Here is a 27180-nt window from a genome sequence, read left to right as displayed (position 1 = left end):
GTTATGCAGATGAGTAAGTTCCAGAGATCTGCTGTGCAATGGAGAGCCTCTAGTTAACAGTACTGTATTGTCCACTTACAAATTGTTCAGAGGATAAATCTCATGTTAAATGATCTTACCAGAATAAAAAATCAAACCAAAACAGCTAACACATCCATACTAGGAACATAGCATTAAAAAGCCCACTATATATCATATCACTTTTATGAGAAAATACATAGCATTAATTAAAATAAATGTTAGGAAAAGTTGCATCATTCAATTAACTCCATGTATTAGAGGAAAGTTTTCACAGTTACTGGGCGTCCATTAATTCCTGTATTCCTTTTAAAATGTAGCAATTATGGACTTATGGAATAATAAGTGATTAAAAGTGTGTATCATTCATATAGTGATCTTCTGCCTTGCCACTTTGGAAAGCAGTATGGAGTTGCCTCAGAAAAGTAAGAAGTGGAACTGCCTTAAACCCAGCAATTACAAATCTGGCAATATATCCAAAGAAGCACTGTTTCAAAGAATTTATGCTCTCTGGTGTTCCCGGCAGCATTATTTACAATTGCTAGGATTCCAAGTGTCCATCAGTGGATGAGTGGATAAAAAAGTGGTACATTCACCCAGTGGACTAGTTGGCTATAAAAAAGAAGGAAATCTTACCTTTTGGGACAGCATGGATGGACCTGTAGAGTATTAGGGTAAGTGAAATAAACCAGTTAGAGAAAGACAAATTACCATGTGATTTCAACAAAATAGAAACAGAATCATGGATACAGAGAAGAGACTGACAGCTATCAGAGGAGAAGAGGGGGTTGCTGGGAGAAAAGGTGAAGGAATTAAGCAAAAAATGAAAAAAACTCATAGTCAGACAATAACAGCATTATTACCAGACTGAAGAAGGCACAGAGTGAGAGAGGGCATAAGTGGTGATGGAAGGAGACTAGACTTGGGGTGGTGAACACACAATACAACATACAGATGATGTGTTATAGAAATGTACACATGAAACCTACATATTTTTATTAACTAATGTCACTGCAATAAATTCAATTAAATACAGAAAGAAAATAGAAGAAAAAGAAATATTAAAGGGACTTCTTTAAACTGAGTAAAAAAGCCCTGGCTGGTGTAGCTCAGTGGATGTTACACAAGCTTCAAACCCGACAAAGGTTGACAGTTCACTTTCCAGTCAGGGCACAGGTCTGGGTTGCAGGCCAGGTCCCCAGTAGGGGGTGGGTGACAGGCAACGAGACATTGATTTTTCTCTTTCTCCTTTCCTTCCCCTCTCTCTAAAACTAAAGAAAGGAAAACTTTTAAAAAAAAGAATAAAAAAGATTAGAAATGTGAATAATAAATGGCAACAAATACATATTCATCCATAACTGCTTTAAGTGAAAATGAATTAGTGCTGCATTGAAAGACATACAGTGGCTTAATGAATAACAAAACAAGACCCTTCCATTTGCCCTCTTCAGATGAAAAGACTCACACAGACAGAAGGTAATGGGATGGAAAAATGTAGTACATGAAAATGGAAACAGAGGAAAGACAAAAAAGCTGTGAGAGCAGTGCATATTCCAGAAAATATAGACTTTAAAACAAAGACTAAACAAGAGACAAAGAAGGACCCAGAAACTCCACTTGTGGGTGTTTATCCAAAGAAACTTGTACGTTCGTTGCAGCACTATTTACAATGGCCAAGATATGGAAGCAACCTATGTGTCCATCAAGAAATGAGTGAAGGAAGAAGAGGTGCAGACATACAATGGAATATGATTCAGACACAAAAAAGAATGAGTTCCTGCACCCTAACATCATGGGTGGTCCTAGAGGATATTATCCTGAGTGAAATAAGTCAGACAGAGAAGGACAAATGCCAGATGATTTCACTTCTTTGTGGAATCTAAAAAACAAAATGAACAACAAACAGAAAAGGAGACTCAGAAATGCAGAGAACATTTTGATGGCTGTGAGATTAGACAGTCTGGGGGAAAGAGTGAGAAAGGTGAAGGGATTTAGGGACTAGGAAGTACAAATTGGTAGTTGCAGAATAGTCATGGAGACACAAAGTACAGCACAGGAATACAGTCAATACTTCTGTCATGACTATGTATGGTGCCAGATGGGGCTAGATTATTGAGGTGATCCCTTCATAAGTTGTGTAAATGTCTAATGATGGGGTTGCACACCTGAAACTAACATGATATTGTACATCAACTGTAGTTGTAAAGTAAAAGGAAATAAATTATATTTTTAAAAACAAAGTGAAAATAGAGGATCTTCTCTATTTTTGCCATTTTACTTAAAATGATAATGAACTCTATATCAGATAGGAACAGCATCACTAATTTTAAGTGCAAGACACTTTTCTCCTGCTCCTTTTTTGTTAGTGCCCACTGTTTTAATACTCATGGCCTGATGTCACTATGGCATCTGTCTCTCAGGTCTGTTCTCTGCCAACACTTGGTTTGTGTAGGAACAGATATTGGGGGTGTCATGACCCACCCAGTGTCAAAGGTCAATGTGTCTTTCTGTAACCACAGCAGCATCAACCATGGCACGTGCAACACACCTGCTCTCATCAAACTCTTTATTCAGCACCTACTGACAAGCAGTTGGATTTTGTAGCCATGAGCATTACAACTGACCATCTTCATGTGGTGCATACTCATTCTTATTTTCCTCCCTCCTGAGGCAGAAGTAGAAGGTGCTCTTTCTTCCCTTTGGGTCAGGAAAACGCTTTACTTTAGCTCATGTCCTGGGACCAGGAACTACACCGGTGGTTCTCAGATGAATCTGAATCACACAGAGGATGTGCTGAAACACAGATTCTAGGCCCCATCCACAGAGTTTCCGATCTGGTAGGTCTCGGATAGGACTTGAGACTTCTCATTCCTAAGAAGATCCCCAGTGATGCTGCTCCTCCTGCCTGGGGAGCAACCACCCAGAACCAGGATCTCTTTGAGCCAAGCAGCAGCCATGCTGAACAATCCTAAGAGCACCTCATTTCCTGAGGTGTAAACTCTGACATTTTTCTTTATTTTTGAACTTTCTTTACCGAGCATCCTGAATTCCAACAGTTTTCCTTCTAAAAAGTCGGGGGTTTAATTTTCTCCCTGAATGCTTTTTCTCCCCCTTTCTCTTGTGTGCAGTCTTCTCTACCCATCGTTTTGTTTCCTTCCCACCAGTCTTGGATTAGGTTCCCCAAAGTCCATGAGATGAAGGCTTACATGGAAGTGATTTGCTAGGAAGCATTCCAGGTAAACCCAGTGAGAACACATAAGTGAGACCCTACGAGGCTGAAAAAGTGTGTGTTGATGCACCGTGTGACAACCATCAGTGACACACAATACGCCCAGTGCTGGTTCCATGAGATCATAAGGGATTTTCAGCCAAGAGTTTGTTTGTGATATTGAGAGGAAAGGCTGGACCTGACTAGGATGTTGAATTTGCTGCTAGTTCTGGGTAGCTTAAATCAACAGCGAGGCTCAGCACACCTCCCAGGCATCCTGGAGTTGGCAAGTGGGGAGGAGTGAGCTGGGGAGGAGGGAAACCCAGGAGCACATACATAAACTAAACTAAACTAAACTAAACTAAAAGGAAATAATATAGAAAGGATTTCCTTAAGATTATTATGCACCCTAACATGACCTCCTAGGAGACTGGAGCATGGTCTTCTGGTGAAACTGATTAGCCCAAAAAGAGAGAACTGGATCCCAAGGATAGGAGTTGCCTAGTAATACAGACCACAAAAGCATGGGGAAAGTGAAGTGCTCTTGTAGAGCAGTCTGTGCAAAGCACATCTGTGTTTTATCAGCTTAGGACACTTTCAATGTCAAGAAAAGAGCCAAGATCACTAAGCAGTTTCAAAACAAAGTAATGTAGAAGGAGACTTAAGTGAAACAAAGAATGTTGAGGCAGTTGCTATACCGCACAGTTCTCTTTTAGTTGTGGGTATCTCTAACATATGCTTGGGGGTAATGGGGGGTGTTTCTAAATTTTTGAATGAAAAATCCAGGAAATGATAACTTTAGATGATCTTTCCCAAATTTTCTGACCCTGTTGATTGATCTCCAAAGTACAGTTTCAGACAAGGGTTTTTCACACTGTGGCTCACAATTTGAAAGTAGACCATGGCACCAACTCCATAGGGCAGATCTCTTGAGAAGATCCCAGAGACATCAGCAACAAGGGGAAGTCTTCAGCTATGACCCTGACCATCAGATCCAAGGGATGTACCAGCATAATCCAGAAGGTGTGCCCTTCTGGCAAACCAATGTGGCACCTGTGAGCATGTGCTATGCAGTTGTGTGTGCAAGTGACATGATGTTGCTGAATGTGCACATGCGCATCAGTCAGGATGGCCAGAGTGAGCACACAACAGCATCAGGCAGCTGGCTCTGAGAGGGTGTCTGTAGTTCCAGCCTTGGGAGTATCTGTTCAAGGAGCAAAAATTGAATCCCTAAATAACATACAAGGATATGGGCCAGGACATGACAGGCAGGGTTTATTGTGGATAGGATTCAACTGCTGGTCAGGCCAGGCTGCTTTCTACAAGTAGGTGGAGCCTCGTGGTTTTATACTGCCCTCTCATTAATGAGGTGTGTGCAGGGGGAGCCTGGAGATGAGGTGGGAGGGAGTGCTGTGAGGACGCCCATTTACTTGGTGTTGAATGTAGTATGAGTTTGCTTACATGCATCAGAGGCCTTAATTTTGTTGTGTGGGTGGCGCTGGAGATCCAAAACTTGACTGGGACAGTTACCCTAGTGAGCTCTTTATGTTTGTGACAGATTCAACTTTCATTCCTGATTTATGTCCTCAAACTTCTCCTCTTTTGACATTAAATTTTGCTCCCTGCCACATGTCTTTTGCCAAAATTTTTTAATCACATTTTTCCAATAGTGTTTGAGGCCCCAGAATCCTCTAGAAATGTTGAAAAATGCATGAATTGGTAGAGGAAAGATCATGAACTTTGAAAATGGAAGACAAAAGACTGCCATAGAATGCATTTCTTTTCTTTCTTTCTTCCTTTCTTCCTTTCTTTTTTATCTAGGAATGTTTTCCTTTTCCAAAAAAAATTGTTTTATTGTCCAATTACACTTGTCTGTGTTTACTCCCTACCTCCCGCCACCACCCCTGCCAAACCTCCCTCCTTTCCTTGCTTCCATGCCCCGTTGGTTTTGTCCATGTGTCCTTTATAGTTGTTCCTGAAAACCCTTCCCCTGTTTCCTCATTAATCCCTTCCACTTCCCCTCTGGTTACTGTCAGATTCTTCTTATTTCAATGTCTCCAGTTATATATTTTTTAAAAATCTAAGTAGATATTTTATCTCCATCTGCACATAAGGTTTTTTTTTTAAGATTTTATTCATTTATTTTTTAGAGAGGGAAGGGAGAGACAGACAGACAGACAGACAGACATCAATGTGCGGTTGCTGGGAGCCATGGCCTGCAACCTAGGCATGTGCCCTGACAGGGAATCGTACCTGCGATGCCTGGTTCGCAGCCCATGCTCAATCCACTGAGCTATGCCAGCCAGGGCTCCCAGTTATATTTTGCTTCCTTTTTTCTTTTGTTGATTTGGTTCCATGCATTTCTTACTATGTGACCTGTTAAACTTTGTTAAAAATGCATTTCTTGCTCTGTGACTTTTGGTGACTCATACATACTTCAGCTTTATTATCTTTAAAATGATAAACAGGATACAATCTTAATGCTTTGTGAGGATTGATTAGCACATGGTGTGTGTGAAGGGTCTTTGTGAGGTACAGAGGCCTTTGTAAGTGTCAGCTCTTGCCTTAACTGCAGGCCCAGTGAATCTACAAATGGAAAAGGAGCCACTGGGAAAACACGTGTGCAAAGTCACCATGTGTTCCAATCTCTCAGGCTCATAGCAGCCTGATGGTGGGTTCTCAGCAGCACTAATGGGTTGCCTGAGTCTAGGGATAAGTCTGGTGACATGATAATTAGTGACTGAAATCTTGGCTCACCAGAGGAAATTGTACTGCCTCTGATAACCTAAACTGGATGAAAATGTTACTAGAAAAATATGTATACACCAATACGCTTCATGAATTTACATGCAAAAAAACACCTGGAAACACTGGCCAAAAGAAATCCAACATAACACAAAAATAGTTTCATATAATTTTGAAGTAGAGTTTGATCCTAGGAACATAAGTTTGACTTCATATTGAAAGAAACGGTTAATGTCCTACATAAAGAAGATAGAAAAATCTCAAATAAACAACCTAACCCTGCATCTACAAGAACTAGAGGAACAACAACAAACAAAGGCCATAGCAAAGAGAAGGAAGGAAATAATCAAGAACAGGGCAGAATGAAATGACACACAGACTAAAAGAACAATTCAAAGGATCAGGACATCCAGGAGCTGGTTTTTTGAAAAGGTATATAAAATTGACAAGCTTTCATTGAGGCCCATCATGAAAAAGAGGGAGGACACAAATTAATAAAATCAGAAATGAAAGAGAAGTTATAAGTGACACCACAGAAATACAAAGGATTGTAAGAAATTAATATGAACAACTAAATGCCAAGAAACAGGACAACCTGGGTGAAATGGAGAAATTTCTTGAAACATACAATCTTCCAAAACTGAATCAAGACGAAGCAGAAAGCCTGAATAGACTCATAACAACTAGTGAAATTGAAGCTGTAATCAAAAAACTCCCAGCACACAAAGCCCTGGACCAGAGGGCTTCACAGTTGAATTCTACCAAATATTTAAGAAAGAACCAACTGCCATCTCCTCAAACTGTTCCAAAAAATTCAAGATGAGGGAAAGCTCCCAAACTCTTTTTACAAGGCCAGTTTCATTCTAATTCCAAAACCAGGTAAAGACCAATCAAAGAAACAAAACTACAGGCCAGTATTGCTGATGAACATAGATGCTTAAATCCTCAACAATACGCTTCATATCCAGACTCAGAAACACATTAGAAAAATCATACACCATGTCAAGTGGGATTCATCCCAGAGATGGAAGGATGGTACAATGTTCACAAATCAATTAATGTAATACTGCACATAAACAAAATAAAGGAGAAAAATCACATGATGAAATCAATAGATGCTGAAAAAGATTTTGATAAAATCCAATGCCCGTTTATGATAAAAACATTCAGCAAAGTGGGACTAAAGGGAGCATACCTCAACACAATAAAAGCCATATACGAGAAACCTATAGCCAACATTATACTCAGTGGGAAAAAAATAAAAGCTTTCCCCTTAAGATCAGCAACAAGACAAGGGTGTACTCTCTCACCATTCTTATTCAACATAGTACTGGAAGTTCTAGCCACAGCAATCAAACAAGAAAAGAACAAAAAGGCATCCAAACTGGAAAGAAGGAAGGAAAACTGTCATTATTGCAGATGACATGATAGTGTGCCTAGAAAACCCTACAGTCTCCACCAAAAAACTATTGACTTAATGAGTAAATCTGGCAAAGTAGTGGGATACAAGGTCAATATTCAGAAATCAATGAAATTTTTGTGCAGCAACAATGAAATATCAGAAAGAGAAACTAGAGGAGAAATCCCATTTACTATAGCAAGAAAAAAATGAAGTACCTAGGAATAAATATAACCAAGGAGATAAAAGACCTGCAACAAAATAACTTAATCCAGAATATTGCTTTGTGTTTTTCCCTGCTTATATAAGAGCAAGTCAACAGTCAAAACAGCTTTAGAGAAGCACTGGTTCACTTGAAATAAAACCCGGATGCAGTGGAAATGAAGCTCCCAGGGAAACCATCTCTGAAGAGGCAAAGATCTCAGAAGAATTTTTCCTGGCATTGCATCATGCTTCCAAGAACCCTCTGAGATTCTGAAAGGAAACTGAACATTTTCATGAGTCCCCAAGGTCCTCTTTGACCTTGGGTCTTAAGGAGAGCATACCTGTGGTGCTTACCTCAGTTTCTTGATAATGGATTGTTTTTCTCTATTTCTTCAACATGTGCAGTGGGATGAAGGACAGGGACTGGGATTCATTAGTGTCATCTGGGCAGTGGACTATTCCCAACGCAAACAGGCAGATGAGGCACCCTCACTGCTGAGCCTTAGTGTGGGGAGGGCAAGTCCTCACTGCTGTACGTGTACACACTCAGACACACACACAGGCCCATGTGCAATGGTTTCAGTTGGACTTGCCTGGAAGACGATGGGTTCTGCCTTTGTGTTCTGATGTCCTGATTTCTCCCAAAGAGCTTCAGACCTTAACTCTGACCAAAAACATACATAACTCATTAGCAAACCAACTCTTGAACTTCCCCAAATACAGAGTTGTTTTTTGAATAGAAAATTTGCCATCCTTACTACGTAAATGCCTCTGACAAAGGGTGTTGAATACATATTGCCACATAAAATTTTATTACTCTTTATATCAGCCTCAGCCAAAAGTCTACACTGTGTGACTGTGGTTATGTGAAACCTCAGCAAGCTCTGTTACCCCTCTATCCTGTTATTTGGTCAGAATTTCCTTCCCCACAGCACTAATTTGGGCTGGAGTGCTGTGTAAAACTGCAGGACAAAACCTTGATGCCCGGAGAAGGTGCTGCATTAAGACATGACATCCAGTGTTTCATTAGAGTAACTGGTGTTATTATTTTTAAGCAAAGGCTTTCCAGGTCTCTCTCAAGTCATTGCTCAACTATCAGATTCCACTATTTAAACTGAAATCTGTAACACTTACCCTTACAGCCGCTCTCCCCTGTGTGCTGTTCCTCTCCCTAGCTTTCTTTTCTTCTGTGCACTTTCATGTTTCTTTCATGTATTTTCCATGTATTATTAGTGGAGACTGGTAGGTCTACCTTATGAGGTTGTTCTGAGGAATAAAGAAGGTGAAATTATGTATGCATTTCTCTGGATCTTTTAGATGAGGGTGCTGGGACAGAAACAGTGGTCAGTATACAGTAAGTGCTCAGTACAAGAATTCTTTTCCCAAGTGCTTTCTTCTTAATTGTACTTAAAAAGATGTAACCTGAATGAAAGGGAAGCCTATTAAAAGCCCCATCAAGTACTATCAAGGGCATAAACAAACATTTCCTCTTCCATAGGGACTGGTATCCTGAGGGAGCCCCTGTAACTACGTACTGTGGTCTGTAATCTAGAAAAATACTCTTCAGTCTCTGGTTATCCATGGATGTTGTAAAAGTGCTGTTTCATCCCTGGAAGCTGACCTGGAAGCTCGGGACAAAGAATGTCAGAGACCATCTTCTTCAGCTTAACAGGAGAACCAAGACAAACTAAAGGCTTTGAATTTTAAAGGAGAGAGACAGAAGAAGCAAAGTGGTCTGAGCTCTGAGTTGTCCCCTTCTTGTCACCAGGGCCATCTGAGTCTCCATGAGAGAGATGGGTGGGAGCCAGTAGAGTCCAGCACTGTGGCTGCAGGCAGAAGGAGGGTGAGTGCCTGTCTGACCTGCTCTGTCATCTAGCAGAGCGATTAGGGTATGAAGCTCCAACCCCGGAGCCAGACAGCCTGAGTTCCCCTTCTGCTGCCACTTAGAAGGACTGGGACTGTGCTCAGTGTCCTCAGCTGTTCAATGGGTTTAATCAAAATGCCCCAGAGCACTTAGAACAGTGCCATTAGCATAGTTAGTGCTCAGCAAATGTTTCTTTTTTCTTAGGTTATTTGATATCTTTGCCTTATAACTTTGGTATTATTTTCACATAACATTTCCACGGCATTCCCAGTAAAGACTCTGGGCAACAAAGCCTCATCTTCCTGTGGTGACCAGCACTGACCAAAGGTGGAAGGTCTAGGTCAATTGGCTTCTGCTTCTCAACAGCACTACAGAGGAGGGCCCAGGTCACACAAAACTTGGTCAAGGGCTATAGTGGGCAGGCAGTACCAGAGGAGAGTCACTGCAAGGTTGCAGGGGCATCCCAGCTGAGCTTTGTGGACTTTCTCCTCAGTTGGATGAGCCCTTACTCTGGAGGCAATTTTCATCCACCAAGAGTTACTAGGATGGTTGAAGCCATGTGGAGACCATAAAAACAGATGGGGGAACAAGGAGATGCCATCTCAACTCTGAGTTCCACACCTCCCTGTTCAAACACCACTCTCAAGAATGGGTTGTTTTCCTCTCTCTGTGTGAGCAATTCTTTTCTTTTCCTCTCTGAGACCCTCCCAGAGGAGGATGGCTGCAGATAACACCTCCTCTGTGACAGAGTTTATCCTCGCAGGCTTAACAAACCAGCCAGGACTCCAGCTCCCCCTCTTCTTCCTGTTTCTGGGCTTCTACATGGTCACTGTGGTGGGGAACCTGGGTTTGATGACACTCATTGGGCTGAACTCTCACCTGCACACCCCCATGTACTTTTTCCTCTTCAACTTGTCCTTCATTGACTTCAGTTACTCCTCTACCATCATCCCCAAAATGCTGATGAGTTTTGTCTCAAAGAAGAACATCATCTCCTACACAGGGTGTATGACTCAGCTCTTCTTCTTCTGTTTTTTTGTTGTTTGTGAATGTTTCATCCTGTCAGCCATGGCATATGACCGCTATGTGGCCATCTGTAAACCACTGTTGTACACGGTCACCATGTCTCCTCAGGTGTGTCTATTTCTTTTGCTGGGTGTCTATGGGATGGGGCTTTTGGCGGCTTTAGCTCATACAAGTAATATACTGTTTCTGACCTTTTGTGCAGACAACCTTGTCAATCATTATATGTGTGACATCCTTCCCCTCCTTGAACTCTCCTGCAATAGCTCTTACATGAATTTGCTGGTGGTCTTCACTTTTGTGGGCTTTGGCATTGGGGTGTGCATTGTGACCATTTTTCTCTCTTATGGCTTCATTCTTTCCAGCATTTTCCACATTAGTTCTACTGAGGGCAGATCCAAAGCCTTTCGTACCTGCAGTTCTCACATAATGACAGTTTGTCTCTTCTTTGGATCAGGAACTTTTGGATACCTTAAACCACCTTCTGCTGTACCCCTTGACCAGGGGAAAGTGTGTAGTCTGTTCTATACCATTGTGATGCCCATGCTGAACCCACTAATCTACAGCCTGAGGAACAAGGATGTCAAATTAGCCATGAAAAAAACCTTGGGCAGAATAAGTTTCTCTTGAAAAAAAATTGGAAATTGAGTAAAGGAATCAGAATTTTTGAATTAGAGTGCTGTTATTATTTTATCATCATCATCAATAAGGAATTCAAACTTCGTGCTTTTGGGTTCTATATTGAAAGGAAATTTTAACTCTCTTTCCCAAATGGATTTATTCTCTCTCATCATCACCCCAACTCTTCCTTCTTTATTTTATGAAAATATTTTCTGCAATTATACAGTATGCAGTATTGAATTAGGATTCAGAATCACTTCATCTAGTCTGAAAATATGAAACTACCTGGTGGCAGAGCAGGGACTGAAATCCCTGCTTGAATCTCAATTCAGTTTGTTTCCCTTTATGCCATGTTTTCTTGCCTCATCTCTTTCTAGGAAGATGTCATTTCACATGATAGTTGACACAGTACCTGTAAATGAATAATGGATTGACAGTAATTTCATACTACTTTCACAAAATAATGTTAATCCATCACATTTTGCAAGAGAATAGGAGGTGAAAAAATTTTTTTGAGTTGGTCTTGGCAAAATGACAAGATCAGTGTCTGATGAATTTCTTAGTGTGTTAATGGGTCGTGTTTTAGGTTTCTCAGAAGGCAAGTATGGTGACCACCCAGTTGGTGAGTGGAGGACCAGGGACATGGGTTAGTGAATTAGGACTAGTGAATTAGGACTTCCAGGGGAGAGAAATGGAATTTTATAGGGTAGAAAGATGCTGAGTGGAGGCATCATATTATTTCAAGGCTCAGACATAATTTGGAGTCTCATTGCAAGGGTTATCTTGGTTGTGGTCCAAGGTCATTGGGAGCTGTGCTATCTGAACTGGTAGTCACGAGTCATGTGTGGTATTGAGCAACTGAAATGTGGACATGCAAATTGAGACAGTGTAAGTGAGCAAAGTAAGCGTGATATACACACCAAATCTTTGAAGAATATGAAAAATAATCTCATGGATGCTTTCTTACTTGATTACATGTTGAAATGATAACATTTTGAACATATAGTGTTAAACAAAATATGTCTTTAAAATGAATCTATTTGTTTATTTTTAAGGGACCTACTAGAAAGTTTAGAATTTATAGGTGGTTTAATTATATTTCTATTGGATGACACTGGTCTAGAGGATGGAACAGAGCACTAGCTGGCCCTGGGTCCATGGTCACCTGCCAGGCAGCACCAAGCTGCTGCTTATTAAGAGAGGCAATTGCTATGGAATTGTCAGGCATTGCAGGTAGCCTCGATGTTCTAATAACAGAGGCATATGGGTAAGAAATGGTGAGCTCGGGATAAGTTCATAAAGCCACCATATTATGAAATGGGAAATAGAGCTTTATATTAAAATTCAAAAGAACAATTTTTATCTAAACTCTCTATTATTGGTAAAATTTCTCAGAGAAGCAATGACAAATGAAGTGCTGGGGGAAACATTTTGACTTACCTGGCTGTTCCTTAGGCAAGTCCATTCCATTGGGATGTAGGGGAAATTGGAAGAACTGTTAAGTTTGTTCTGCCTTTTGATTCTGTTCAATGCTGCCAAAAAGGAAAGAATAAGCTTCTGAAGAGAGGAATGAGATGAGATGAAATACAGGGTGAAGCAGAGGTAGCACCACTGAGTGTGGTTGGTAGGGTATGTGAATGTCTCACAAGAGATGGACGGCAATTTGAACATTTCACCTAAAGTGTCATATGGCGTGCTGGAGTGTGGTATTTTGTGTTACAGAAGTACATGCTTATTATTTTGTAATAAAAGATTTTTATGTAATCAAAGGGGTATTTTTGTGCTGGACCCTGTATGTGCCTGAATTTAGGGAACCTAGAATTTAGGAGTTGGGGTTGGGGTTGGTGTATTGAATATGCTATTCAATGTAGGTCAGGAAAGAATAGAGAAACGTCCTTTTGAAAATTTTGTGTTGTAACTTTCATATAGCAAAGTCCACAAATCTTAACTGTATAGCTCATTAAACTTTTGCTTATGTATATGTAACCATAACCTAGATCAAGATGTAGAATATTTCCATCTTTCTAATAAATATAACCTGCCCTGCACCTCATCCCCCATAGCTATCCACTGTTCTGACTTTTATCATTGTAGAATGTTGTCTGTATTTGAACTTCATATAAACAGGTACTCAATTGTTTCTGGCCTCTTTTCTTCATCATAAAGCCTGTCCTGTACATCTATATTGTAGTATATATGGGTAGATTTTTATATTGCTGTGTAGTATCTATCATGTGAATATACAATTATTTTTTAATTTTATTTTAATCATTGTTCAAGTACAGTTTTCTCCCTTTTACTACTATTCTAGCTTGCCCACTCATCCCTCCCAGCTTACCTCCCATTACCACCCTCCCCCTAGTTTTTGTCCACGTGTCCTTTAAATTTGTTCCTGTAAACCCTTCCCATTCTCCCCTGAAATTCTCTCTTCTCTTGCCTCTGGTCACTGTCAGCCTGTCCTCTATTTCAGTGTCTTTGACTAGATTTTGCTTGTTTCTTTGTTTTGTTCTTTAGGTTCCTGTTAAAGGTGAGATCATAGGTATTTGTCTTTCACTGCCTGGCTTATTTTGCTTAGCATCATGCTTTCCAGCTTCATCCATGCTGTTGCAAAGGCTAGGAGCTCCTTCTTTCTTTCTGCTGCATACAATTCCACTGTGTAAATGTACTATAGTTCTTTGATTCATTCATTTACTGATGGGCATCTTGGTTGCTTCCAGCACTTAGCCATTGTAAATTGTGCTGCTATGAACATGGGGGTGCAAAGGTTCTTTTGTATTGGTGTTTTAGGGTTCTTGGGATATAGTCCCAGCAGTGGAATTTAGGGTCGAAAGGCAGATCCACTTTTAGTTTTTAGAGAAAATACCATACTGTTTTCCATAGTGGTTGTACCAGTCTGCAATCCCACCAACAGTGCACTAGAGACCCCTTTTCTCCACAACCTCTCCAACACTTGTTGTTTGTTGCTTTGTTTATGATGGCCATTCTGTCTGGTGTGAGGTGGTATCACATTGTGGTTTTAATTTGCATCTCTCTGATAGCTAGCGGTATTGGACGTCGTTTCATGTGTCTTTGGATCCTCTGTATGTCTTCCTTGGAGAAGTGTCTGTTCAAGTTCTTTGCCCATTTTTTAATTGGGTTGCTTGTCTTCTTAGAGTGGAGTCGTGTAAGTTCTTTATATATTTTGGAGATTAAACCCTTGTCTGAGGTATCATTAGAAAATATGTTTTCCCATACAGTTGGTTCCCATTTTATTTTGATACTGTTTTCTTTAGCTCTGCAGAAGCTATTTATTTTGATGAGGTCCCATTTGTTTATTGAATATACAATTATTTAGCCTATTAATAAAATTAGATAGCTTCAAGTTTTTGCCTATTATTGATAAAGCATTTAGAAAGAGTTTGAGTGTATATTTTGATTGAATAAGCAAATATTGCTTTTGGATTATGCCTATATGTGGATGTGCTGGACACTGGAGTAGGCTTATGTGCAGTTTTCATAAACATCACTGCCAAACTGTTTTCTAATGTTTGATTCAATTTGCATTGCTATCAACAATGCCTGAGGATTCCCGTTGTTCTACATCCTTGTTAATCCTTGGTATTTTTATTTTATCCTTGTTTTCTCCCACATGCAAAAATGTATTTTTATTCTGGTATGGACGGGGAATGCCTTTTTGTTTAAACTTTTTTCCTGATAAGTAATGATGTTGAACACCTTTTTACATACTTACTGGCTGTTTGGACATCTTCTCTGAAGAAATTATTCATGTCTTTTGCTCATTAAAACATAGGCTAGTTATTTTCCTATTGTATTGAAGGGATTTTAAAATGCATGTAAGATATATATATATATATATATATATATATATATACACACACACACACACACACACACATGTTTGTGTTTGTGTATCTGTAGATAATATATATGTATCTGTGGATAATACATGCATACATATGCAGTCATCTTCCTGCCTCTGTCTACCTTCCCAGGTAGACAATGAATATATCTTGAATGATATCTTTTGATAGCCAATATTTTTTATTGTAATGAAGTTTGATTTTTCAACTTTGCCTTTCATGACTAGGGCTATGTCCTGTTTAAGAAATTATTCATTGCTTTTGCTGCAGCCAGAAAAACAATGTGAAAATTTTATGAGTTAATTTTTTTGTATATGGATCAAAGTGGGGTTTGGGGGCATGTGTGTATTTGCACATAAATATCCAGTGATTGTTCTTTTACCTCTGTTAAAAATCAGTTGATTCTATTTGTGTGTGTTTGTTTTCATCTATTTGTCTATCTTGATGCCAATACCATACAGTTTTGATTACTGTAGCTTTATAATAATTTTTTAAATCAGTTAGTATAAGTACTTGATTTTCATTCTCCTCTTTCACAGTTGTCTTGGCTACTTTAGGACCTGTGAGTTTCCATATGAATTCTAGAATCAGCTTGTAAATTCCTATAAAAGTACCTTCTGTGATTTTGAATGAGCTTGTATTGACTCTGGATTTGTGGGTAGGGTGGGGGTGGTGGTGTCCGGGAGTGTAGGGGGGTGGAATTTGACATTTATATTCCCCCTCAGCAATAAATGGGAGTGCCTACTTTCTTGCAGTCTGTTCAGCATGGTGTAGTGTCAGAATTTTTTAAATTTCCATCCTGATGGATGAGAAGTAGTGTTTAACTATTATTATAATTTGCATTTCTTTAATTTTAAGAACCATGGGAGATGGTTTCCTGTATTTAATGAGTGTTGGTGTTACGACTTCTTTTATGGACTGTCTCTTCATAGCTTTTCCTCATGTTTCTGCTGGATTTTGACCTTCTCAACTTTTTGGAGGAGTGCATATTGGGTATAATAGCTTTGTGTTTGAGGTATAAGTTGCATATTTTCCTGTAATTTGTGATTTGGCTTTTGACAGTTCTTAAGATACGTTTTTAAAATTAAATTTATTAATCTTCTATTGTCTCCAGTATTTTGATGATAGAAATATTTTCTCTCCTCTTAGGTTATAAAGAAAGTCACTCATTTTTATCATAATGTGATTGTATGGTTTTATATTTTTATATTTGAATATCTGATCATTGTAGAAGTTTTATCAGTGTATGGTGTGAGGAACAGATATATTCCTCACTATGTACTTTCTATATACTATATACTTTCTAACTATATACTTTCCAGAAGACCATTTTGTAGTTCTATTGCCATTTATTAAAAAGTTTATTTTCCCCCCACTGGTATGAGCTGTTGCCTTCATAACATACAAGGTTTCATAGGCACCTGGGCTATTTCTGTGTTCTCCATTGTGTTCTATTGGTTTGTCAGTGTATTTATAAGCCAATACCACACTGCTGGAATTACAGAAGCTTTAAAATGTTTCATATCTTGAAGGTAACTTTCCACATGTTGTTCTTTTTTTATGGTTTTCTTGGCTATTGATGTTTAACTTCAACCTTTATAATTAAACTCTCTACTTCTGCAAAATAACTTAAAGGCATATTTATTGTCTGCATCTTAAATTTGTAAGTAAACTTTTAAGGAATATTAACCTCTTTGGATCTCGAGACTTCCAATCTTGATGTGTGGTATGTCTCTCCACTTTCTGTGGGGCAAACTTCAGTATCTCCTAGGAGTGTTTTATAATTTTTGTCATCTATTTTTTGCACATTTTATTACATTTATGCATGGGAATTTTATTTTACTTTTGCAACTGTAACAAGAGTTTTATCTTTCATTGCATCTTCTGATTATTATTTATTTGTATGTATGAATTTTATTGAATTCTATCCTAATTTTATACTTTGTAAAGTAATTACTATTTGTAGAATTCTTTCCATGAATTCTTTCAGGTTTTCCAAATATGTAATAAAATATTTTATAATTAAAGATAATCTTACCTCTTTTTCTCTAATTAGCATACCTCTTCTTCCATTTGCCTCTATCATTGCATTTTCTAACACTTTCTTTAACACATTGTTAAATAATACTGAAGACTATAGTCATCTTGGTTTTGGTAGAAGTGATTAAGAATGCTTCTAGAGTTTCCTAATTACACTGCTGATGTTGCTATGGATTATATATATTTTTAATCATCTTCAAGAAGTATCTGTCATTCCCTATTCAGATAAGTATTTTAAAAACATGTAAAGATGTTGAATTCTGACAACTTCTTTTCATCTTCTTTGGAATTTGTTCCCTCAAAATTTTCTCATCTTTCTTAGATCTTTAATCACCCCACCTCTACAGACTCTTCTGCCTGTAAACATGTGCCAGTCTGCTTTTACTCTAAAAAAAATTCCCTTTGCTATTCCCTCCCCCTTTTATGTCCAAAATTAAGGAGAGTGACCAGTGCTTCTTTCTTCTCCACATTTGTAGTCTCGTGGCTACTTTTGTATATTATTTATGCAATTTTTGCCCATGCCTCTCTTTCTACTCCAGTGTTGGAGTGTAACATCCCTATTCAGATGCACTTATATTTTAAAATCTGACCAATCCATGCCAATGAGACTTCACATCTGATTTTCAAGGCATCCTAGAACCTGAGGTTCACCTCCTGTGTATGTGACTCAATTACTATCCTGAAATCTAGGCCTCAGGCCACCAGGTGGAAGCAGTCATTCTTTTTGATCCAAATTTAAGGTGGCAGTACAAAAGAACCTTTGCACCCCCATGTTCATAGCAGCACAATTTACAATAGCTAAATGCTGGAAGCAACCTAGATGCCCATCAGTAAATGAATGAATCAAAGAACTATAGTACATTTACACAATGGAATTGTATGCAGCAGAAAGAAAGAAGGAGCTCCTAGCCTTTGCAACAGCATGGATGAAGCTGGAAAGCATGATGCTAAGCAAAATAAGCCAGGCAGTGAAAGACAAATACCTATGATCTCACCTTTAACAGGAACCTAAAGAACAAAACAAAGAAACAAGCAAAATCTAGTCAAAGACACTGAAATAGAGGACAGGCTGACAGTGACCAGAGGCAAGAGAAGAGAGAATTTCAGGGGAGAATGGGAGGGTTTACAGGAACAAATTTAAAGGACACATGGACAAAAACTAGGGGGAGGGTGGTAATGGGAGGTAAGCTGGGAGGGATGAGTGGGCAGGCTCGAATGGTAGTAAAAGGGAGAAAACTGTACTTGAACAATGATTAAAATAAAATGAAATAAAATTTCAAGGTGTTATGCCCTCTTCAGTTTTTCAACACATATGAAGCTTCAGTTATGCAGATGAGTAAGTTCCAGAGATCTGCTGTGCAATGGAGAGCCTCTAGTTAACAGTACTGTATTGTCCACTTACAAATTGTTCAGAGGATAAATCTCATGTTAAATGATCTTACCAGAATAAAAAATCAAACCAAAACAGCTAACACATCCATACTAGGAACATAGCATTAAAAAGCCCACTATATATCATATCACTTTTATGAGAAAATACATAGCATTAATTAAAATAAATGTTAGGAAAAGTTGCATCATTCAATTAACTCCATGTATTAGAGGAAAGTTTTCACAATTACTGGGCGTCCATTAATTCCTGTATTCCTTTTAAAATGTAGCAATTATGGACTTATGGAATAATAAGTGATTAAAAGTGTGTATCATTCATATAGTGATCTTCTGCCTTGCCACTTTGGAAAGCAGTATGGAGTTGCCTCAGAAAAGTAAGAAGTGGAACTGCCTTAAACCCAGCAATTACAAATCTGGCAATATATCCAAAGAAGCACTATTTCAAAGAATTTATGCTCTCTGGTGTTCCCGGCAGCGTTATTTACAATTGCTAGGATTCCAAGTGTCCATCAGTGGATGAGTGGATAAAAAAGTGGTACATTCACCCAGTGGACTAGTTGGCTATAAAAAAGAAGGAAATCTTACCTTTTGGGACAGCATGGATGGACCTGTAGAGTATTAGGGTAAGTGAAATAAACCAGTTAGAGAAAGACAAATTACCATGTGATTTCAACAAAATAGAAACAGAATCATGGATACAGAGAAGAGACTGACAGCCATCAGAGGAGAAGAGGGGGTTGCTGGGAGAAAAGGTGAAGGAATTAAGCAAAAAATGAAAAAAAACTCATAGTCAGACAATAACAGCATTATTACCAGAGTGAAGAAGGCACAGAGTGAGAGAGGGCATAAGTGGTGATGGAAGGAGACTTGACTTGGGGTGGTGAACACACAATACAACATACAGATGATGTGTTATAGAAATGTACACATGAAACCTACATAATTTTATTAACTAATGTCAACCCCAATAAATTCAATAAATACAGAAAGAAAATAGAAGAAAAAGAAATATTAAAGGGACTTCTTTAAACTGAGTAAAAAAGCCCTGGCTGGTGTAGCTCAGTGGATTTTACACAAGCTTCAAACCCGACGAAGGTTGACAGTTCACTTCCCAGTCAGGGCACAGGTCTGGGTTGCAGGCCAGGTCCCCAGTAGGGGGTGGGTGAAAGGCAACCAGACATTGATATTTCTCTTTCTCCTTTCCTTCCCCTCTCTCTAAAACTAAAGAAAGGAAAACTTAAAAAAAAAAGAATAAAAAAGATTAGAAATGTGAATAATAAATGGCAACAAATACATATTCATCCATAACTGCTTTAAGTGAAAATGAATTAGTGCTGCATTGAAAGACATACAGTGGCTTAATGAATAACAAAACAAGACCCTTCCATTTGCCCTCTTCAGATGAAAAGACTCACACAGACAGAAGGTAATGGGATGGAAAAATGTAGTACATGAAAATGGAAACAGAGGAAAGACAAAAAAGCTGTGAGAGCAGTGCATATTCCAGAAAATATAGACTTTAAAACAAAGACTAAACAAGAGACAAAGAAGGACCCAGAAACTTCACTTGTGGGTGTTTATCCAAAGAAACTTGTACATTCGTTGCAGCACTATTTACAATGGCCAAGATATGGAAGCAACCTGAGTGTCCATCAAGAAATGAGTGAAGGAAGAAGAGGTGCAGACATACAATGGAATATGATTCAGCCACAAAAAAGAATGAGTTCCTGCACCCTAACATCATGGGTGGTCCTAGAGGATATTATCCTGAGTGAAATAAGTCAGACAGAGAAGGACAAATGCCAGATGATTTCACTTCTTTGTGGAATCTAAAAAACAAATGAACAACAAACAGAAAAGGAGACTCAGAAATGCAGAGAACATTTTGATGGCTGTGAGATCAGACAGTTTGGGGGAAAGAGTGAGAAAGGTGAAGGGATTTAGGGACTAGGAAGTACAAATTGGTAGTTGCAGAATAGTCATGGGGACACAAAGTACAGCACAGGAATACAGTCAATACTTCTGTCATGACTATGTATGGTGCCAGATGGGGACTAGATTATTGAGGTGATCCCTTCATAAGTTGTGTAAATGTCTAATGATGGGGTTGCACACCTGAAACTAACATGATATTGTACATCAACTGTAGTTGTAAAGTAAAAGGAAATAAATTATATTTTTAAAAACAAAGTGAATAATAGAGGATCTTCTCTATTTTTGCCATTTTACTTAAAATGATAATGAACTCTATATCACATAGGAACAGCATCACTAATTTTAAGGGCAAGACACTTTTCTCCTGCTCCTTTTTGGTTAGTGACCACTGTTTTAATACTCATGGCTTGATGTCACTATGGCATCTGTCTCTCAGGTCTGTTCTCTGCCAACACTTGGTTTGTGTAGGAACAGATATCGGGGGTGTCATGACCCACCCAATGTCAAAGGTCAATGTGTCTTTCTGTAACCACAGCAGCATCAACCATGGCACGTGCAACACACCTGCTCTCATCAAACTCTTTATTCAGCACCTACTGACAAGCAGTTGGATTTTGTAGCCATGAGCATTACAACCGACCATCTTCATGTGGTGCATACTCATTCTTATTTTCCTCCCTCCTGAGGCAGAAGTAGAAGCTCCTCTTTCTTCCCTACGGGTCAGGAAAACACTTTACTTTAGCTCGTGTCCTGGGACCAGGAACTACACTGGTGGTTCTTAGATGAATCTGAAACACACGGAGGATGTGCTGAAACACAGATTCTAGGCCCCATCCACAGAGTTTCCGATCTGGTAGGTCTCGGATAGGACTTGAGACTTCTCATTCCTAAGAAGATCCCCAGTGATGCTGCTCCTCCTGCCTGGGGAGCAACCACCCAGAACCAGGATCTCTTTGAGCCAAGCAGCAGCCATGCTGAACGATCCTAAGAGCACCTCATTTCCTGAGGTGTAAACTCTGACATTTTTCTTTATTTTTGAACTTTCTTTACCGAGCATCCTGAATTCCAACAGTTTTCCTTCTAGAAAGTCGGGAGTTTAATTTTCCCCGGGAATGCTTTTTCTCCCCCTTTCTCTTGTGTGCAGTCTTCTCTACCCTTCGTTTTGCTTCCTTCCCACCAGTCTTGGATTAGGTTCCCCAAAGTCCATGAGATGAAGGCTTACATGGAAGTGATTTGCTAGGAAGCATTCCAGGTAAACCCCGTGAGAACACGGAAGTGAGACCCTACGAGGCTGAAAAAGTGTGTGTTGATGCACCGTGTGACAACCATCAGTGACACACAATACGCCCAGTGCTGGTTCCATGAGATCATAAGGGATTTTCAGCCAAGAGTTTGTTTGTGATATTGAGAGGAAAGGCTGGACCTGACTAGGATGTTGAATTTGCTGCTAGTTCTGGGTAGCTTAAATCAACAGCGAGGCTCAGCACACCTCCCAGGCATCCTGGAGTTGGCAAGTGGGGAGGAGTGAGCTGGGGAGGAGGGAAGCCCAGGAGCACATACATAAACTAAACTAAACTAAACTAAACTAAACTAAACTAAAAGGAAATAATATAGAAAGGATTTCCTTAAGATTATTATGCACCCTAACATGACCTCTTAAGAGACTGGAGCATGGCCTTCTGGTGAAACTGATTAGCCCAAAAAGAGAGAACTGGATCCCAAGGATAGGAGTTGCCTAGTAATACAGACCACAAAAGCATGGGGAAAGTGAAGTGCTCTTGTAGAGCAGTCTGTGCAAAGCACATCTGTGTTTTATCAGCTTAGGACACTTTCAATGTCAAGAAAAGAGCCAAGATCACTAAGCAGTTTCAAAACAAAGTAATGTAGAAGGAGACTTAAGTGAAACAAAGAATGTTGAGGCAGTTGCTATACCGCACAGTTCTCTTTTAGTTGTGGGTATCTCTAACATATGCTTGGGGGTAATGGGGGGTGTTTCTAAATTTTTGAATGAAAAATCCAGGAAATGATAACTTTAGATGATCTTTCCCAAATTTTCTGACCCTGTTGATTGATCTCCAAAGTACAGTTTCAGACAAGGGTTTTTTCACACTGTGGCTCACAATTTGAAAGTAGACCATGGCACCAACTCCATAGGGCAGATCTCTTGAGAAGATCCCAGAGACATCAGCAACAAGGGGAAGTCTTCAGCTATGACCCTGACCATCAGATCCAAGGGATGTACCAGCATAATCCAGAAGGTGTGCCCTTCTGGCAAACCAATGTGGCACCTGTGAGCATGTGCTATGCAGTTGTGTGTGCAAGTGACATGATGTTGCTGAATGTGCACATGCGCATCAGTCAGGATGGCCAGAGTGAGCACACAACAGCATCAGGCAGCTGGCTCTGAGAGGGTGTCTGTAGTTCCAGCCTTGGGAGTATCTGTTCAAGGAGCAAAAATTGAATCCCTAAATAACATACAAGGATATGGGCCAGGACATGACAGGCAGGGTTTATTGTGGATAGGATTCAACTGCTGGTCAGGCCAGGCTGCTTTCTACAAGTAGGTGGAGCCTCGTGGTTTTATACTGCCCTCTCATTAATGAGGTGTGTGCAGGGGGAGCCTGGAGATGAGGTGGGAGGGAGTGCTGTGAGGACGCCCATTTACTTGGTGTTGAATGTAGTATGAGTTTGCTTACATGCATCAGAGGCCTTAATTTTGTTGTGTGGGTGGCGCTGGAGATCCAAAACTTGACTGGGACAGTTACCCTAGTGAGCTCTTTATGTTTGTGACAGATTCAACTTTCATTCCTGATTTATGTCCTCAAACTTCTCCTCTTTTGACATTAAATTTTGCTCCCTGCCACATGTCTTTTGCCAAAATTTTTTAATCACATTTTTCCAATAGTGTTTGAGGCCCCAGAATCCTCTAGAAATGTTGAAAAATGCATGAATTGGTAGAGGAAAGATCATGAACTTTGAAAATGGAAGACAAAAGACTGCCATAGAATGCATTTCTTTTCTTTCTTTCTTCCTTTCTTCCTTTCTTTTTTATCTAGGAATGTTTTCCTTTTCCAAAAAAAATTGTTTTATTGTCCAGTTACACTTGTCTGTGTTTACTCCCTACCTCCCGCCACCACCCCTGCCAAACCTCCCTCCTTTCCTTGCTTCCATGCCCCGTTGGTTTTGTCCATGTGTCCTTTATAGTTGTTCCTGAAAACCCTTCCCCTGTTTCCTCATTAATCCCTTCCACTTCCCCTCTGGTTACTGTCAGATTCTTCTTATTTCAATGTCTCCAGTTATATATTTTTTAAAAATCTAAGTAGATATTTTATCTCCATCTGCACATAAGGTTTTTTTAAGATTTTATTCATTTATTTTTTAGAGAGGGAAGGGAGAGACAGACAGACAGACAGACAGACATCAATGTGCGGTTGCTGGGAGCCATGGCCTGCAACCTAGGCATGTGCCCTGACAGGGAATCGAACCTGCGATGCCTGGTTCGCAGCCCATGCTCAATCCACTGAGCTATGCCAGCCAGGGCTCCCAGTTATATTTTGCTTCCTTTTTTCTTTTGTTGATTTGGTTCCATGCATTTCTTACTATGTGACCTGTTAAACTTTGTTAAAAATGCATTTCTTGCTCTGTGACTTTTGGTGACTCATACATACTTCAGCTTTATTATCTTTAAAATGAAAAACAGGATACAATCTTAATGCTTTGTGAGGATTGATTAGCACATGGTGTGTGTGAAGGGTCTTTGTGAGGTACAGAGGCCTTTGTAAGTGTCAGCTCTTGCCTTAACTGCAGGCCCAGTGAATCTACAAATGGAAAAGGAGCCACTGGGAAAACACGTGTGCAAAGTCACCATGTGTTCCAATCTCTCAGGCTCATAGCAGCCTGATGGTGGGTTCTCAGCAGCACTAATGGGTTGCCTGAGTCTAGGGATAAGTCTGGTGACATGATTATTAGTGACTGAAATCTTGGCTCACCAGAGGAAATTGTACTGCCTCTGATAACCTAAACTGGATGAAAATGTTACTAGAAAAATATGTATACACCAATACGCTTCATGAATTTACATGCAAAAAAACACCTGGAAACACTGGCCTAAAGAAATCCAACATAACACAAAAATAGTTTCATATAATTTTGAAGTAGAGTTTGATCCTAGGAACATAAGTTTGACTTCATATTGAAAGAAATGGTTAATGTCCTACATAAAGAAGATAGAAAAATCTCAAATAAACAACCTAACCCTGCATCTACAAGAACTAGAGGAACAACAACAAACAAAGGCCATAGCAAAGAGAAGGAAGGAAATAATCAAGAACAGGGCAGAATGAAATGACACACAGACTAAAAGAACAATTCAAAGGATCAGGACATCCAGGAGCTGGTTCTTTGAAAAGGTATATAAAATTGAAAAGCTTTTAAAGAGACTCAGCATGAAAAAGAGGGAGGACACAAATAAATAAAATCAGAAATGAAGGAGGAGAAGTTACAACTGACACCACAGAAATACAAAGGATTGTAAGAAATTAATATGAACAACTAAATGCCAAGAAACAGGACAACCTGGGTGAAATGGAGAAATTTCTTGAAACATACAATCTTCCAAAACTGAATCAAGACGAAGCAGAATGCCAGAATACACTGGTAACAACTAGTGAAATTGAAGTGGTAATCAAAAACTCCCAGCACACAAACCCTGGATCAGAAGGCTTCACAGTTGAATTCTACCAAATATTTAAGAAAGAACCAACTGCCATCTCCTCAAACTGTTCCAAAAAATTCAAGATGAGGGAAAACTCCCAAACTCTTTTTACAAGGCCAGTGTCATTCTAATTCCAAAACCAGGTAAAGACCAATCAAAGAAACAAACTACAGGCCAGGATTGCTGATGAACATAGATGCTTAAATCCTCAACAATACACTGCATATCCAGACTCAGAAATACATTAGAAAAATCATACACCATGTCAAGTGGGATTCATCACAGGGATGCAAGGATGGTACAATGTTCACAAATTAATTAATGTAATACTCCACATAAGCAAAATTAAGGACAAAAATCACATGATGAAATCAATAGATGCTGAAAAAGATTTTGATAAAATCCAATGCCCATTTATGATAAAAACATCAGCAAAGTGAGCTAAAGGGAGCACACCTCAACACAATAAAAGCCATATATGAGAAACCTACAGGCAACATTATACTCAGTGGGAAAAAAATAAAAGCTTTCCCCTTAAGATCAGCAACAAGACAAGGGTGTACTCTCTCACCATTCTTATTCAACATAGTACTGGAAGTTCTAGCCACAGCAATCAAACAAGAAAAGAACAAAAAGTCATCCAAATTGGAAAGAAGGAAGGAAAACTGTCATTATTGCAGATGACATGATAGTGCGCCTAGAAAACCCTACAGTCTCCACCAAAAAACTATTGACTTAATGAGTAAATTTGGCAAAGTAGTGGGATACAAGGTCAATATTCAGAAATCAATGAAATTTTTGTGCAGCAACAATGAAATATCAGAAAGAGAAACTAGAGGAGAAATCCCATTTACTATAGCAAGAAAAAAATAAAGTACCTAGGAATAAATTTAACCAAGTAGATAAAAGACCTGCAACAAAATAACTTAATCCAGAATATTGCTTTGTGTTTTTCCCTGCTTGTATAGGAGCAAGTCAACAGTCAAAACAGCTTTAGAGAAGCCCTGGTGCACTTGAAATAAAACCCGGATGCAGTGGAAATGCAGCTCCCAGGGAAACCATCTCTGAAGAGGCAAAGATCTCAGAAAAATTATTCCTGGCATTGCATCATGCTTCCAAGAACCCTCTGAGATTCTGAAAGGAAACTGAACATTTTCATGAGTCCCCAAGGTCCTCTTTGACCTTAGTCCTAAGGAGAGCGTACCTGTGGTGCTTAATTTAGTTTCTTGATAATGCATTGTTTTTCTCTATTTCTTCAACATGTGCAGTGGGATGAAGAACAGGGACTGGGATTCATTAGTGTCATCTGGGCAGTGGGCTATTCCCAATGCAAACAGGCAGATGAGGCACCCTCACTGCTGAGCCTTAGTGTGGGGAGGGCAAGTCCTCACTGCTGTATGTGTGCACACTCAGACACACACACAGGCCCATGTGCAATGGTTTCAGTTGGACTTGCCTGGAAGACGATGGGTTCTGCCTTTGTGTTCTGATGTCCTGATTTCTCCCAAAGAGCTTCAGACCTTAACTCTGACCAAAAACATACATACCTCATCAGCAAACCAACTCTTGAACTTCCCCAAATACAGATTTGTTTTTTGAATAGAAAATTTGCCATCCTTACTACGTAAATGCCTATGGCAAAGGGTGTTGAATACATATTGCCACATAAAATTTTATTACTCTTTATATCAGTGTCAGCCAAAAGTCTACACTGTGTGACTTGTGGTTATGTGAAACCTCAGCAAGCTCTGTTACCCCTCTATCCTGTTATTTGGTCAGAATTTCCTTCCCCACAGCACTAATTTGGGCTGGAGTGCTGTGTAAAACTGCAGGACAAAACCTTGATGCCCGGTGCTGCATTAAGACATGGCATCCAGTGTTTCATTAGAGTAACTGGTGTTATTATTTTTAAGCAAAGGCTTTCCAGGTCTCTCTCAAGTCATTGCTCAACTATCAGATTCCACTATTTAAACTGAAATCTGTAACACTTACCCTTACAGCCGCTCTCCCCTGTGTGCTGTTCCTCTCCCTAGCTTTCTTTTCTTCTGTGCACTTTCATGTTTCTTTCATGTATTTTCCATGTATTATTAGTGGAGACTGGTAGGTCTACCTTATGAGGTTGTTCTGAGGAATAAAGAAGGTGAAATTATGTATGCA

The 27180-nt window shown here is 39.4% G+C and overlaps 1 protein-coding gene across 1 annotated transcript; it reads left to right on the top strand.

Annotated features, from left to right (window-relative positions):
- Positions 1 to 9138: 9138 nt before the first annotated feature.
- Positions 9139 to 11456, top strand: LOC114509924 (olfactory receptor 8B12-like). The gene is made up of 2 exons (XM_028528518.2): positions 9139 to 9417; positions 10140 to 11456. Exon 2 carries the CDS (start codon positions 10156 to 10158, stop codon positions 11089 to 11091), a length of 936 nt encoding a protein of 311 aa, XP_028384319.1. The 5' UTR covers positions 9139 to 9417; positions 10140 to 10155; the 3' UTR covers positions 11092 to 11456.
- The last annotated feature ends 15724 nt before the right edge of the window (positions 11457 to 27180 follow it).

This window comes from Phyllostomus discolor, chromosome 13 (genome assembly GCF_004126475.2).
Source record: "Phyllostomus discolor isolate MPI-MPIP mPhyDis1 chromosome 13, mPhyDis1.pri.v3, whole genome shotgun sequence".
Classification (NCBI taxonomy): Eukaryota; Metazoa; Chordata; class Mammalia; order Chiroptera; family Phyllostomidae; genus Phyllostomus; species Phyllostomus discolor.
Note: the sequence above shows the minus strand (reverse complement) of the source record. Positions and strands in the feature narration are given on the sequence as shown.

Coding starts and splice junctions, on each gene's coding strand:
- LOC114509924 (XM_028528518.2), top strand. CDS start 10,156: ATGGCTGCAGATAACACCTCCTCTGTGACAGAGTTTATCCTCGCAGGC.